This window comes from Rousettus aegyptiacus, unplaced genomic scaffold, assembly GCF_014176215.1.
Source record: "Rousettus aegyptiacus isolate mRouAeg1 unplaced genomic scaffold, mRouAeg1.p scaffold_m13_p_13, whole genome shotgun sequence".
Taxonomy (NCBI): domain Eukaryota; kingdom Metazoa; phylum Chordata; class Mammalia; order Chiroptera; family Pteropodidae; genus Rousettus; species Rousettus aegyptiacus.
This window is the reverse complement of record NW_023416288.1, coordinates 28541416-28554818: the sequence shown is the minus strand read 5'-3', so window position 1 is coordinate 28554818 and position 13403 is coordinate 28541416. Positions and strand designations below refer to the sequence as shown.

The 13403-nt window shown below is 32.2% G+C and overlaps 1 protein-coding gene across 5 annotated transcripts in view; it reads left to right on the top strand.

Moving 5' to 3' along the window:
• Nucleotides 1-13403, top strand: part of SNX13 (sorting nexin 13) — a 112675-nt gene that overhangs the window by 37913 nt on the left and 61359 nt on the right. For all 5 annotated transcript variants that reach the window (XM_036230392.1, XM_016139473.2, XM_016139475.2 and 2 more), the window contains 4 exons: nt 27-139; nt 3607-3709; nt 5349-5438; nt 6515-6636. In XM_036230392.1, the coding sequence (XP_036086285.1) occupies nt 27-139; nt 3607-3709; nt 5349-5438; nt 6515-6636 (428 nt within the window). The remainder of the gene's footprint in view (nt 1-26; nt 140-3606; nt 3710-5348; nt 5439-6514; nt 6637-13403) is intronic.

Below are 13403 nucleotides of genomic sequence, written 5' to 3'. Positions count from 1 at the left end.
AATTTAATTTTTTTGCTTTATTTCAGACCAGTTTATCCATATGGGGATGGGGAAGCCTTGGCATTGTCCTTTCTCTAATAACCTTTGGACCCTTCGTAATATTTTATTTGGCATTTTATATCCTCTGCTTTGTGGGTGGGTGAGTATGCTCAATGATAATTTTATAAGTCATATGTCATGTTTTGTTGTTCAAAATTGAAACAAATGACTTAGAGAAATGAAATTATGATTTATTTGTGAATGCTGTTTTTACAAATTGTTTTTACCAAAGTTTAAAAATAAAATTAAAATACGTATAGAAATAAAAATGGTGATAGTTGTTATTTGTACCAGAAATGTGGTTAGTCATCTTTAAAAATAAAATTTAATTTTTCAATGACCTAAACTTCTTTGTGGCAAAAGGAAAGTTAAAAGATATTTTATTCTTTTCAGTGTTATTCCTCTTTTAAAGTTGACATTTCTTTATCTATGATAATATTAAGTTATATTGAGATGATGCATCAGAGTTTACAGTAAGCTATTGTGTCATTGATTAGACTTCAGACAATAATGATAATTATTTCCCTTAGTAAATGCTGTCATTTTGTTTTAGAATATCCAAACGCCTCATTTTACAGTTTTTTCTACTTGGTTATTTGGTTTACAATGTTTTGCTTTTTTATCTTGCATTGATAAACCTATTTAAGAGGGGTTTCAGTCATGAGTTAGTATAACTTCCTGTGCAGAGCATTTGGTATCAGATGTGAATTATATGTTAGAAAATGTATTGACAAAAGAGATATTTGTGGTTTACATACTCTAGCCAAGGTAATTTAACTGAAATTAGTATTTTGTTGTTAATGTGTGTGTGTGTGTGTGTGTGTGTATGATACATTTATGTAATTATCTGTAGAACAAATACCATTGAGTTCTTTAAAAAAAAATCTTTTGAAGTCCCCAAATTTGGAGGAGTTGTTTGAGCTTATAGGTTTAGAGGACTTAGCTGAATTGAATTAAAAAAATAAACTGTGACATAAGAGACTGTATAAGACACTAAAGGGGCAGCTTGTAAATATATCTACTATTACCTCTTTCAGGTTATGGGTTTGAAAATTATGTGTAGACATTTTTGTAGGCAGTGTACCCACCGATTATTGAACAAGTGAAAAGTAATTAAATTGAGCAGCTACCTTAAGGGCTATTATAAAACTACTTTTTATTTTAAATTTAGTGTTTCCATTAGAATTGCTTGGATGTGATATTGCACATCGGAACAATTAAGAAATAAGTGGTAGGAATCAGAAAAATGGAGTTCTGAATATCTTCGATTATAAAGATTGAAGACTACAGGTCCGCAGCCATTTGGCTTTCTAAATTACACTCTTCAGTCACAAATTCAGGGCAGAGCTGCATAGATACACCTCTCCCCCATATGGTCATGGCTGCTTTTACTGATTGCAAAGGAGATTGTCTTGAGATGTTTCTTTGAAAGGCAAGATTTCTTCTATTTTACTAATTAAATAAGCCCTTAGCAAAGTGAAGGAGAAGGATTTCCCAGTACTTTAGAGAGAGAGGAAATCACTTTATAGATGAAGGTCGGAGAGCCCCAGGAACTCTCGGAAGATGGAAGACGTGGAGCATTATTTCTTTTAGAGTAGACTTTCATATAACATTTGGGGAAGGGAGAAGGGTGATGAGTCTGTTTATTTTAAAGTCACAGGAATCGTTGTTCCCTTTTTGAATGCGCTAATTTATCAAGGAATGATTTTCAAAAATTTTTTGGATAGTCGTAAAGTTCTGTAGAAATTTTTAGATAAGATGGGATATTTGAGGGTGTGAGAAGGCTACTAAAGTCTCTTTAGATAATATTGAGTCACATAGTAGGGTCTGAAATTCCAAGTTCATTCTGTGTCATAAATTGATCTGATGATGTGTTCCAGACTATTGATGCCAGTGAAACTCACTGCCACAGTAAAGGGTAACGGTCTTCTACTTATATACTGGCAGGCCTCCCAAAATCATGTCATGGAGATTAGTTAATTAAGCACTCCTGCGTTGTTCAGTTATGGTCACTGAGTACCTTTATTCCTGAGTTAAATCTTTCTTATTATTTTGGCTCTAATTATGAAGAATGATTATCCCTTCTTTAATGTAACTTAGTATAGTTTAATGCCCTATGAATTTTAAAAGTAAAAATAGGCTTTTAAATATCGACCTCAAGTAAAAACATTTCATGTAATTAAATAATTTCTTAGTGTGTTTTTTATTGTGTAAGTTTTTAAAGATATGCTTATATTCTTTTTCTTAAAATGCAAGTTTGAGACAATACATTTTTCTAGGGAAACTACTTTTTTATTTTTTGCTAATAAAACTTAAGGTGCTAAGTTCTGTAGTTTACCTATCTATAATGTGGAAGAATGTGTATTTTTTGCTTATAGCCAAAGCTAATCCCTTATTTTCTAGTATAAGAATACTTTTGGAAAGAAAACCATGCAGAGATTTTTGTTTTCATTTTTTTTTTTTTTTTTGGTTTTTCTTTTGGCATACTATGTACGTGTTATTTAATAGCATTCTGTTATGTTTGGTTATGGGAAGGTTAGTATTTTATTAGTCTCTTTCATGATGATACTTTTAGGAATACATTGTTAATATTAGCATTTTATTGTGTCTATAAATGAATGTGCTTATAACCAGGTAAAATGAAATACAGAGCCAACTTGATTCCTAGTAATAATATCAAATATTATTATAATATCAGTAGGTGAAATCTACTGATAATTCTGAGGCCAGCCTTTTTAAAAAGAAACAAAAACAGAATTGATGATGAGCTGATTTGATTTTATCTGTTTTTCGCCCTCCTCCATGCTTTTCTGATGCCCGTGCTGGAGAGCAGTGAAATGGCAAGAGAGCCACAAGCAGCAGGGAACCTTGAGAATCTTCCTTTCAGTATTGAGGCTGACCACATTTATTTTTTTACTGTTCTTTTTTTGTCACTGCAAACTTTGAATTACTGTAAGATTACTATAAGGTCATTGTAAAATTAAAATTCAATTTTCTTTTTTTTTATGGATTTCCTATGTAGTACTTAGATTTAATTGATAAATTTTAAATTTATGAAATATTGATAGCATTTAGTCAATAATTATAGTAAAACAGTTCTAAACCAGTGTTTATCATACTGGACTAATTTTCTTCTTTTAATTTCAGGCTTATTTAAAATAAATCTTAAATTAGATCACTTTTTCCTTGTATAGCCTTCGTTTATCTGTATTCATAGTGACAAGTTATATTAATATCTCATGTTAATTAGTTAACAATAAAGATATATAATTAAGCTATAGATTTAGATTTCATTTGTCTTTGTCCTTGGTTATTAGCCAGCCTATTTATTTAATGAGGGTCGATTTTCCTAATGCTTGAAAATATTGCCTGAGATTTTTTAATGAAATACACTGGATGAAAACTTTGAAAGGAATTATTGTATAAATTCTTAAATGTTTATAGTTGTTCTAAACTTCAGAACATAGCAAAATCTGTCTATTAAATCTTAAAAATATATTTAATAATAGATGTATTAAATTATGCATAAAATTTTGTTTTTATCTCTGTAATTAAATTTTTTTTCAGGGGTTTTGTGGTTACTCTCCTGTTTGGAAAAACAAGTTCAGAGAAGTACCTAGAGCAGTGTGAACACTCATTTCTTCCTCCAACATCAACTGGAATTCCCAAGGTAAATAGGGTAAAGGAATGTGAAACCTCAAACAAAGTCCTGTTCTGTGCAATGATGATAATATGGTTATCTATATGACTTCACAGATTTTCTTATAATTTACTAATGCTCACTTTAAATTTTTGGGAGACTTTCTGATCGTGCTTTAAAAATGCATTTTAAAAGATTACCTTGTAAACTTTCTTAATGTTAAATATTAAAAAGTGGTAATGCAGATTTGAGGGAAAGACAGAAATGTGATTTTTTCCCCTGCTATCTTACAATTTGAAAGCATTACATGTATGATTTGTGTCAATGAATACACTGTTTTGAATGAAATAAATTGCATGGGAACCAGAGAGGGAAAAATGGGTACTTTTTCTTTGACTCACTTGAAAAATATAGCTTGCAGTTAGGCTATATATATAATTTTAATAATTTGGGGCCAATTTTATGTGATGTTGGATATTGCTATTTTTCTATTTTATTTTAGTCATATTTTATAAATAAAATTGGAATTGAGTACTATAGGTAGACTTCAGATTTGCATTGCCTTCAGTTCTTGTGGGTTTAAGATGGTTTCACGTTTTCATAGACAAATGGTCTGGACTTGATAGGGACTTAACTTTACAATTACCTTGTTCAGTTTGTAGGAGATGTAGAGAAAGTAATATATAAAGTATTACTTTACATTACTGAAATTAACACTCTGTCCTGCTGACTTTCATATTGATAAGTACTTTTTTTCTAATACTTTTAAAATAATTGAGACTTTGTCCTCATTTAGGACTCATATTAATATGTATTCTTTGAGTGTGCTCACAAAACTTTATAAGGAAATGAACCTTTTCTTTTTTTTTTGAGTCATTTCTTAGCCATCCATAGTTTCCATTCATTTGAATGATTAAGACCTCAAACAGTAATAAATTCTAATCAAGACTGATTAAGTCTTTATAATCTATTTTTTTAGTAAGTGGTATAAAAAATTGATTTGCTTTTCTCAAATGACTTATGAGCATGTTTTGTGGAAAAAATCTTAGAGGTTGCATGCAATCACTTGAAGCACGTGTGTGTGTTTGTATGCGTGAGTGTGTATGCGTGTGTGCGCACACATGTGCTTGCATGCTTGCACTTGCTTTGGTTTGTATTTTTAATTAAAGGGTGTCACATGACTTTTCAACCTATTTTCAGGTAACTGATCTTTCTCAAGACTACAGAGAAAGAGAGAAATTGATTTTCTTTAGTTGCTAAATATTATCCCTAAATAAAATCAGTTAAAAATCTATATTTATTTGGCAGCCAGTATTCTGTCTTGGGCTAGGGATGGGGAAAGGGAAGAGGGACTGCTTTTAATAGAAAAAATTCATAATTTAACTCACTTGAAACACTAAGTTATGGCTTTAAAGTTTCATTGAAATATGGCAACAATACATTTTCAGTTTTCTCACATTCTAAATAATGTTTGCTGATTTAGTAAATTTTTGAAGTTAATGTTGTTTTCTGGATGTGTACTTTTATTAATTTGAGAAATAGTGTTTGGTTTATATTAGAGTCTCAAAAAATAAGGTTATATATTTACTTGAAGATAATGACAGGAAGTAAACTACAGAGATTTTAAATCAAGAAAACTATGCAGTAAGATGTGATGGTTTTCTTTAAGTGCTTAGAAGAAATGAAACGGGAAGCCAGGACTATAAAGATTGATAGAAGATTGACGGGTGCCAATATAATTGATGAACCTCTCCAGCAAGTGAGTTTCAGTATGTGGTATTTGAATTTTATATCGTGTGCTAGGTGTATTTCTTTTGAAAATACTAAGAAATAGTTTTGCTATTTATGTAATATTCTGGAAGTACATTATAGTGCTATCCTTGGATTCTATACTTTAAAAGATGCTTCCTTATTTACGAACTAATATATAATGAGGTGTTTGATTTAATATTAAAGCCTTTTGATTGAATTTGCATTTAGAAGGAAAAAACCTTTTTAATGACACATTCAAAAATGTTTTTAATTATTTTATAGTTAAGTGTTATTCTTCAGCTGATGAATAAACTTAGTGGTTTTGTAAATCAGACATTTTTCTCTACTAGTTTTATTACTATTTTAAATGGATATACCTGCTTTGATTCAACAACATTAAAAATTTCAAATTAAAAAGTTATTTTCCCCAAAGTATTTTTCACTGATGTTTGCTTGATTATATAGATTATTGTAAATAATGTGTACTTTAAAATTCTAACATTTACTTTATAGATGAACTTACAGTTAGGCTGGGATTATCTGATTTATAAAAACTTTATGCATTAAGTTATATTATTTGCTATTGGCTAACAATACTGTTGGCAGTATCAAAGGCATTAGAATTAAATGAACTGTGTCACTTTTGTAGTTTGGCTGCAATAAATCTGATGGTATAATCTTGGAAAAATGATTTTCTTTTTGAGAATTAGGATCCATTGGCATTACTTTGCATTTTATTTTATTAAACGGATGTAAACTCTTCATTATATTTATAGCATTGAAAATTTACTTTTTCTTCATTTTCCATCTTTATGAATTTGTAGTGGACTTGGCCATAGAGAACTCTTTAATTTTTAAAAAATATGGCAATGTATGACCTGGGATACCAAAATAATTTTAAAAGTTTTGAAATGGTTTTTGGCATATTGATGCTTATTTCATGAAGGCAGTTGTTTACCACCACAGTTTAGTGTATGGAAAGTAAATATCAATTTGAAAATCATCCTTTTAGATTTTAGTTCGCTACTGTTACTTTTTAAATCCTAAATAGATGTATTTCCCCCCCCAATATTCTTGTTTTAGGTTATCCAGTTTTCCTTGAGAGATTATGTCCAGTATTGGTATTATACACTAAGTGATGATGAATCTTTTCTTCTTGAAATTAGGCAGACTCTTCAAAATGCACTCATTCAGTTCGCTACTAGGTAAGGTAACTGAATTGTATTTCTGCAGAAAAATTTAAATATATCATTTGTACCAAGAAGGAAAATAACTTTTAAATGGGAGAGGAAAATTAACTGCAGTTGACCTTTGAACAACACAGGGATTGGGACGCCGACCCTGTGCATTAGAAAATTCACATGTAACTTTTGACTCCTCCAAACTTTAATTACTAAAGCCTATTGTTGATCTGCAATCTTACCAACAACATAAGCAAATGATTACCATATTAATATATTAAATGTATTATATACTGTATTCTTACAGTAAAGTAAGTTGGAGAAAAAAATGTTAAGAAAATCGAAAATATATTTATAGTACTCTTTGAACTTATTTTTTAAAATCTGCATATAAGTGAAGCTAGTGCAATTCAAACCCATGAGTTGAAAGGTCAACTGTATTAAAAGGTAAGTAGAATGGTAGGTTATTATTGTGAGATAACTCAGATTATAGAACTAAAGACCTAAATACCTTTAAATTGCTCCTTGAAATTTATCCTTTACATTTACAGAATGTTTATCTTAATTAAGCCCTGTTATCTCAATCTGTATGTTAGTTTCTTCCTCTGGGTCCAGTCATGACTTTTCAAAGGTTTTCACCCCTTTTATTGATAATTTATTTACCTTTTTATCCAGATATTCGATTTTATTTGAGTGCTATGGAAATTAGTTTTAGTATAAACCATTCTTAGTTTTGGCACATATGTAATGGAAGTCCTTAGAGGGAGGAGAAACCAAAGGAGCACGAGTCAGTGGACAATATTCCATTTATTTATTTACTTTTAGAAGAGAAGTTATTCTGATGATTTTGCTTTAAGAAATACCTACTTATAGACTACCTCCCATATGACAAAATATTTTTATATTCTTAAATTACTGATATTAGGGGGTGGCATTTCCTATCCAGAAATTATTTATTTTTGAAAGCAAGGATTTTATGTTTGTATAAGTTTGCAGTCTTTTTTTCTTTTATTTTTAATCAAAAGATTTTGCTTCCCAAAACACAAAGATTTTCCTGCTGTCCTGTAACCTCAAAGCATGAGGCTGCATGCCTTAGCCATGAGTGCCCTCAAGTCTGAAGGTGTTCTTTTCTAGCCAGCCCCTCTTCTTTTCCACTCAGGTTCTTGAAATACAATCTTGTACTTTTGAGAGTCTTGGAAAATAGATCTCTGCTCTAAGGCTCTTCCTGTGTTTTTTCTCTATTGTGTGTGTGTTAACTGCTTTGCCTCTAAGTGGGCTCCAACTTCTGAGGGCCCTGTGAAAGGGTGACGTCTACCATGTCTTGTCCTCAACTGCCCTGCTCAGCTTCTGTAGACTTGTGCCTGTGGCTTTTTTTATGGAGTCAATCCTTTCATATTTGGTCTTTCTTTTTCCTTCTGCCTTCATTTTTCCCAGCATTATTGTCTTTTCCAAAGAAACCTTCTCTCGATGTGCCGGAAGTAGAACAGCTTCAGTTTTGTCATTTTGCCTCCAGTGATGTTTCAGGCTTAATTTACTCTGCAGCACATTCTGTGCACATAGCTGTTTCCAGCTTATGCTGTTCTGTCAGGACATTTCCCCTGTAACTCATTTGATCCTAAGCTTTAGAATAGGAGGTTAGTTCCTCAATCTCAGGTCATTAGAGAAGCCTGCCAACAAGGTTTATGGTTTGATTAATAACCTTCCTTGTCGAAATAGATTTGAGCTCCTTCCCCCTATGATTAACAGCAAAATTTGCAGAGAGGCACAGTGAGTAAACTTACTGTGGAACCCAGAAAATATAGTAAAGTATAATCAGAGAAGGTCAGGAATTGGATTTTATCTTCTTCTTTTTTTTTTTTTTAATGTATGTAACGTTATCGAATATTAGGTATTCTTTCAGAATCATTCTTCTGAATCAGCCATTCACTGCTTTCTATAGTTATACCATCCTAATGAATTCTTTAAAAGGATGAGTAAGAGTTCATTATTCTTGAATCTGACTAACTGAAAATATATTAAAATATAACAGATTTTAGACCTGGAAAGAACCTTGAATTAGTAATTGGAAGATTTGAATTTGCATCCTGCTCTACCACTTTGCTGTGGAACTGTGAGCAAGTATTTTAAAGTGTTTGAACCTTGGTTTTTCTCACATGTAAAATAAACATAATATTACCTATCCTGTTCTGTGTCCCTCACAGGGTTGTTGTCAGAATAAGATTCATCTGTTCAGCTAATATTTTGCACCTACTTTGTACCAACCTGGTGGTGTGGATACAGCAGTGAATAAAACAAAATTCCTGCTCCATGAAATGTAATGAAAATAATACTTGTGAAAATGTTTTGGAGATTGTGAAGGAGTGTAGAAATTTAAGTTTATGTCATCCAACAGCTGTAATTTCACACATTAAGAAGCTAAGGTCTAGAAAGATTGAGTGGCTAGTCCAAGATTATCAAGTGAATTGGGGACAGAGTAAAAATTAGAATCAGATTGTTCTTAACAGTCCAGTGTTCGTTCTTTCTCCCCATTCCCTACCATGTATTTTATGATCTAGGTTATTTGTTTTAGTCCCCCACCTTTCTTTCTTCTCTTTGAATGTATTTCTTGTTTTTGATCCCCAATCACCTTTTTTTAAAACTTCATGTTGTAAGTGTTTCTTTCTCTCCCTTCTGTAACATTCTATGCTATCAAGCTAAATATTTGGATTATTACAGGAAGAACCAGGTTTCTTCTATCCTACACTGACCCAAATTTGTTTCTTTGCTTTGCCATTGGCCTTATGTTTGTGGGCAAATTAATCAGCTTCTCTTGAGCCTTAGTTTCATCTTCTAAAAGACTGATGATAACTACTTTAGAGGCTGCTTTCAAGCCAAAAATGATATGAAGTAAAGCCTCTAGCAAACAGTAAAGCTCAATAATTGTACCTTCTCTGTGAGTGACTTTATTTTTGCCTGTCTTTTTTTTTTTTTTATTGCTACTAAAATGTATGTCTTAATAGAGGCTCCGTGACTATTTCCAAAGCCAAAATCAAGAAAATTAGGTCTGTTTACAATCATTTGAATACTTCTTAATCCTTGTTCCATGCTGTCTGCTGTGCACTGTGAAGCATATGACAGGAGCATAAGTGATTGCCCCTGTCCTACAAGTTATAATCTTGTATAGGGTTCTTAATCAGGGGCTCATGAAGTCCTGAAAATGTATGCAAAACTGTCTAAAGCTGTATGGTTTTTTTTTTTCCTATCAAGTGGTTCCATAGATTGTATTTTTAAAATGGGTCTATAAACCTAGAAAAAATTTAGAATCACTTAATTCTGGTGTTCATATTTACTCATTACCTCGGGGAAACAGTTACAGAATATCAGCATAAAATGAAATGCTCATTTTGAGACATAACAGGAAGAAAAGGCCATACTTAGAGTCTGAAGTCTTGATTTTCAGCTTTAGATCTATTATTTGTTAATCTCTATGGTCTTTAATAGGCAAAACACATAAATTCTTTGAGTTTAGGGATTACCCATGTGTACTTATCAGATTGTTGTTAGGAATAAGTAACATCACATTTGAGAGAGTACTTCTAAACGACCACACCTGTGTTAACACTAGCACGGTGTCTGTTCCTGTGACAGCAGTTTGGGGAAGGAAAACCTTCTAGAGCATTCTTGAGTTCTCCTTGTGGAACTGGGGCTTGAGTTAGGCTGGATCCTTAGGAGATGAATCCTTGAAAACTTATATTTTTATTCCCCTTTCAAATAAGATACTATGACATAAGATATTGTGACAGAAAGCCCTGGGAGATCTGTATCGTAATTCTGCCTATACCATTAAGTTATAGTATGTTTAAAAGAAAATTTCTTAACATCTGTTAGTAAAATAGTAATACTGATACTTGTAGCAGACTTAGAGTTGTGAGGGGCAAATGAGATGATGTGTGTGAAACATTTCGTAAAGTGTTTGTTAACCCATAAATGACATTGTCAGCAAATTACTTGACTTTCTGTCTCTTCATCTCTGCATCAGTAAAATGTAGTAATTATTCCAAAGGGTTATGGTGATGATTATTTGAGAGAAAAGTACATGAAAAATACCGCAGGGTCTGGAACATAAGTTTTCAAATAAGATTAACTTTGTCATTGTTATTTTGTTGTTATGTTTCTAGGATATGTATACAGATTCTTTGACCTTGTTTTAGATTTTTTTGGGGGAGGAGGGCAAAATTAAACCACATGAAATGGAGAGAAATGAAGTAGTTATTTGTATGGCACTGAGCAATTTTCATCTAGAGATAGAATGGACCAGAGTAGCTGGTGAACACCTAGTGTGGATTGAGGCCAAAATTAGTCTTCAAGAATGGGTATTTTGAGATAGAGAAGGATAAAGGACATGTTAGAAAAGAGAAATAATATGAGCAAAGTTCTAAGAGGGGGGATAAAGTTAGTGTGGTGGAAACCATGAGGAGATACATGTGAACAAGCTCGTTGCTCTCCAAAGTGAAAGGGGGTTACTCCTTTTTTGGTCCCCGTCACCCCAAGGTTAGCAGATAGGAGAGCTATTCTAATGCCACTGCTCCTTCCTGAAGGGTTTTCCTATGGGGGAAGAGGTATGGATATCCAGGTTCCAAGATTCAGTGGTTATGACAGTAATGGTATCATTATTTTTGGAATGGCAGGAAGAATGTTCTGAAAGTTTTATCATTTGTATCGCTACCTTTTGCTTAGATATAATAAATCATATGTTCCTAGACTTGTTCAAAACATAAGCCCAGTTCAAATAATGGACATTTGCAACAGTAAAGTTTTACACTCTTTAGCCATTTTATATTCTTTGCCATTTGAAAACTTAGCTCAAAGATTATTATCATATATACTCTGATTGAGCAAAAACGGGAACCATTTGAATATTTAAAAGAAGGAGAAAAAAGTTAATGTTTTTATATCTGTAGAATAGATGGGGTTGTTAATCGTATAGTTGACCCTTGACTAATGTGAGGATTAGGGGCGCCAACCCCCTGTGCAGTCGAACATCTGCATATAACTTCTGACTTCTCCAGAACTGAACTACAGTCCTTCTTTGGAATCTACATGGGATTGTTTCCAGGAACCCCCACAGATAACTAAGTCCATGCATGCTCAAGTCCCTTATATATATGAAGTGGCATAGAACAATGCGTATTGTTGATCCTCTGAATCTTCCGATTTGAAACCTGGGGACATGGAGGGCTGACTGTATTTACTGAAAAAATTCACCTATTGTTGGATCCATGCAGTTCAAGCTTATATTGTTCAAGGGTCAGCTGTATATTTATATAATTCACATCCCATACAATTTACTCACCTACAGTCAAGTGGGAATATATTTTTAGTATATTCATAGAGTTGTGCAGTCTTCATCACAATCAATTCAAGAACACTTTAATGACCCCACTAAGAAACCTTGTATCTGCTATCAGTCACTCCCCTTGTCCCCCCACCAAAACAACAACAATAACAACAACAACAACAACAACAACAACAACAAAACTTCTAGCTCTAAGTAACCATTTACCTACTTTTTATGTCTTTGTATTGGCCTATTCTGGACATTTTATGTGAATGAAATAATACAATATGTTTTTTGTGACTATCTTTCACTTAGTATAATGTTTTCAAGGTCCATCGATGCCACAGTATATATTTTATTGGTGAATAATAATTTATTATACGAATATGTAATAAATTATTCTGCTTATTGCTGAATAATAATAATAATGTGAATATAACATATTTTGTTTATTCATCAGTTGGTGTCATTTGGGTTGTTTTCACCTTTTGGATATTATGAAGAATGCTACTATGAGCATTTGTGCACAAGTTCTTTGTGTGGACTTGTGTTGTCATTTCTAGTGGAATTTCTGTGTACCCTTTTGAAGAACTGCAAACTTTTTCAAAGTGGCTGCACTGTGTTACCTTTCCACCAACAATGTATGAGGGTTTCAGCATCTCCAAATAATTGTCTTTACTTATTATTGTCTGTCTTTTTGATTTTAGCCATCCCAGTGGGTGTAAAGTAGTATTTCAGTATGGTTTTTATTTGCATTTTCCTAATAGCTAATGATATTGAGCTTATTTGCCATTTGTATAGCTTCTTTAGAGAATGTCTATTTGGATCTTTTCCCATTTTTAAATTAGGCTATTTTATCATTTTATTATTGAGTTGTTTGTCATTTTATTATTGAGTGTATTGCCTGTTTTTGTAAATACAGCTTTATTGCATAGTCGTGCTCATTTGTTTGCATTTTGTCCATGATTGCTTTAGTGCTACAATGGCAGAATTGACTAGTTGTGACTGAGATTATGGCCTCTGGAAAGCCTAAAATAGTTGCTATTTAGCTTTTTAAGTAAAAAATTTGCTGCCCTCTCAATAGATAATTTTGTAGCCGTTCAAAATACTTAAGAAGCATTATCAAACAAGTAGGAAATATATTAGAATAAAAATTATACAAAATAGTGTGTACTATGCAATTTCAGTGGTGTAAAAAGTTATGAATATGTGTGCGTAACAAAGAGACTAAAAAGAAATACACTAAAATATTAACAGTGATCTTTGGATTTTGGATTTATGGCTGATTATAGCTGATGCAGAAAATCTAAAGAAGGAAATTACATTTTACAATATAGTCATGTATTACTGTTATAGCCAGAGACAGATAGAAACATCGATAATCAGCAATTAAGATATCTAGGATGACTTCTTAAAAATAAATTTATTTTCCTGTTTTCTCTGTTTTTTATGTTCTTATGAACAAATAAATATA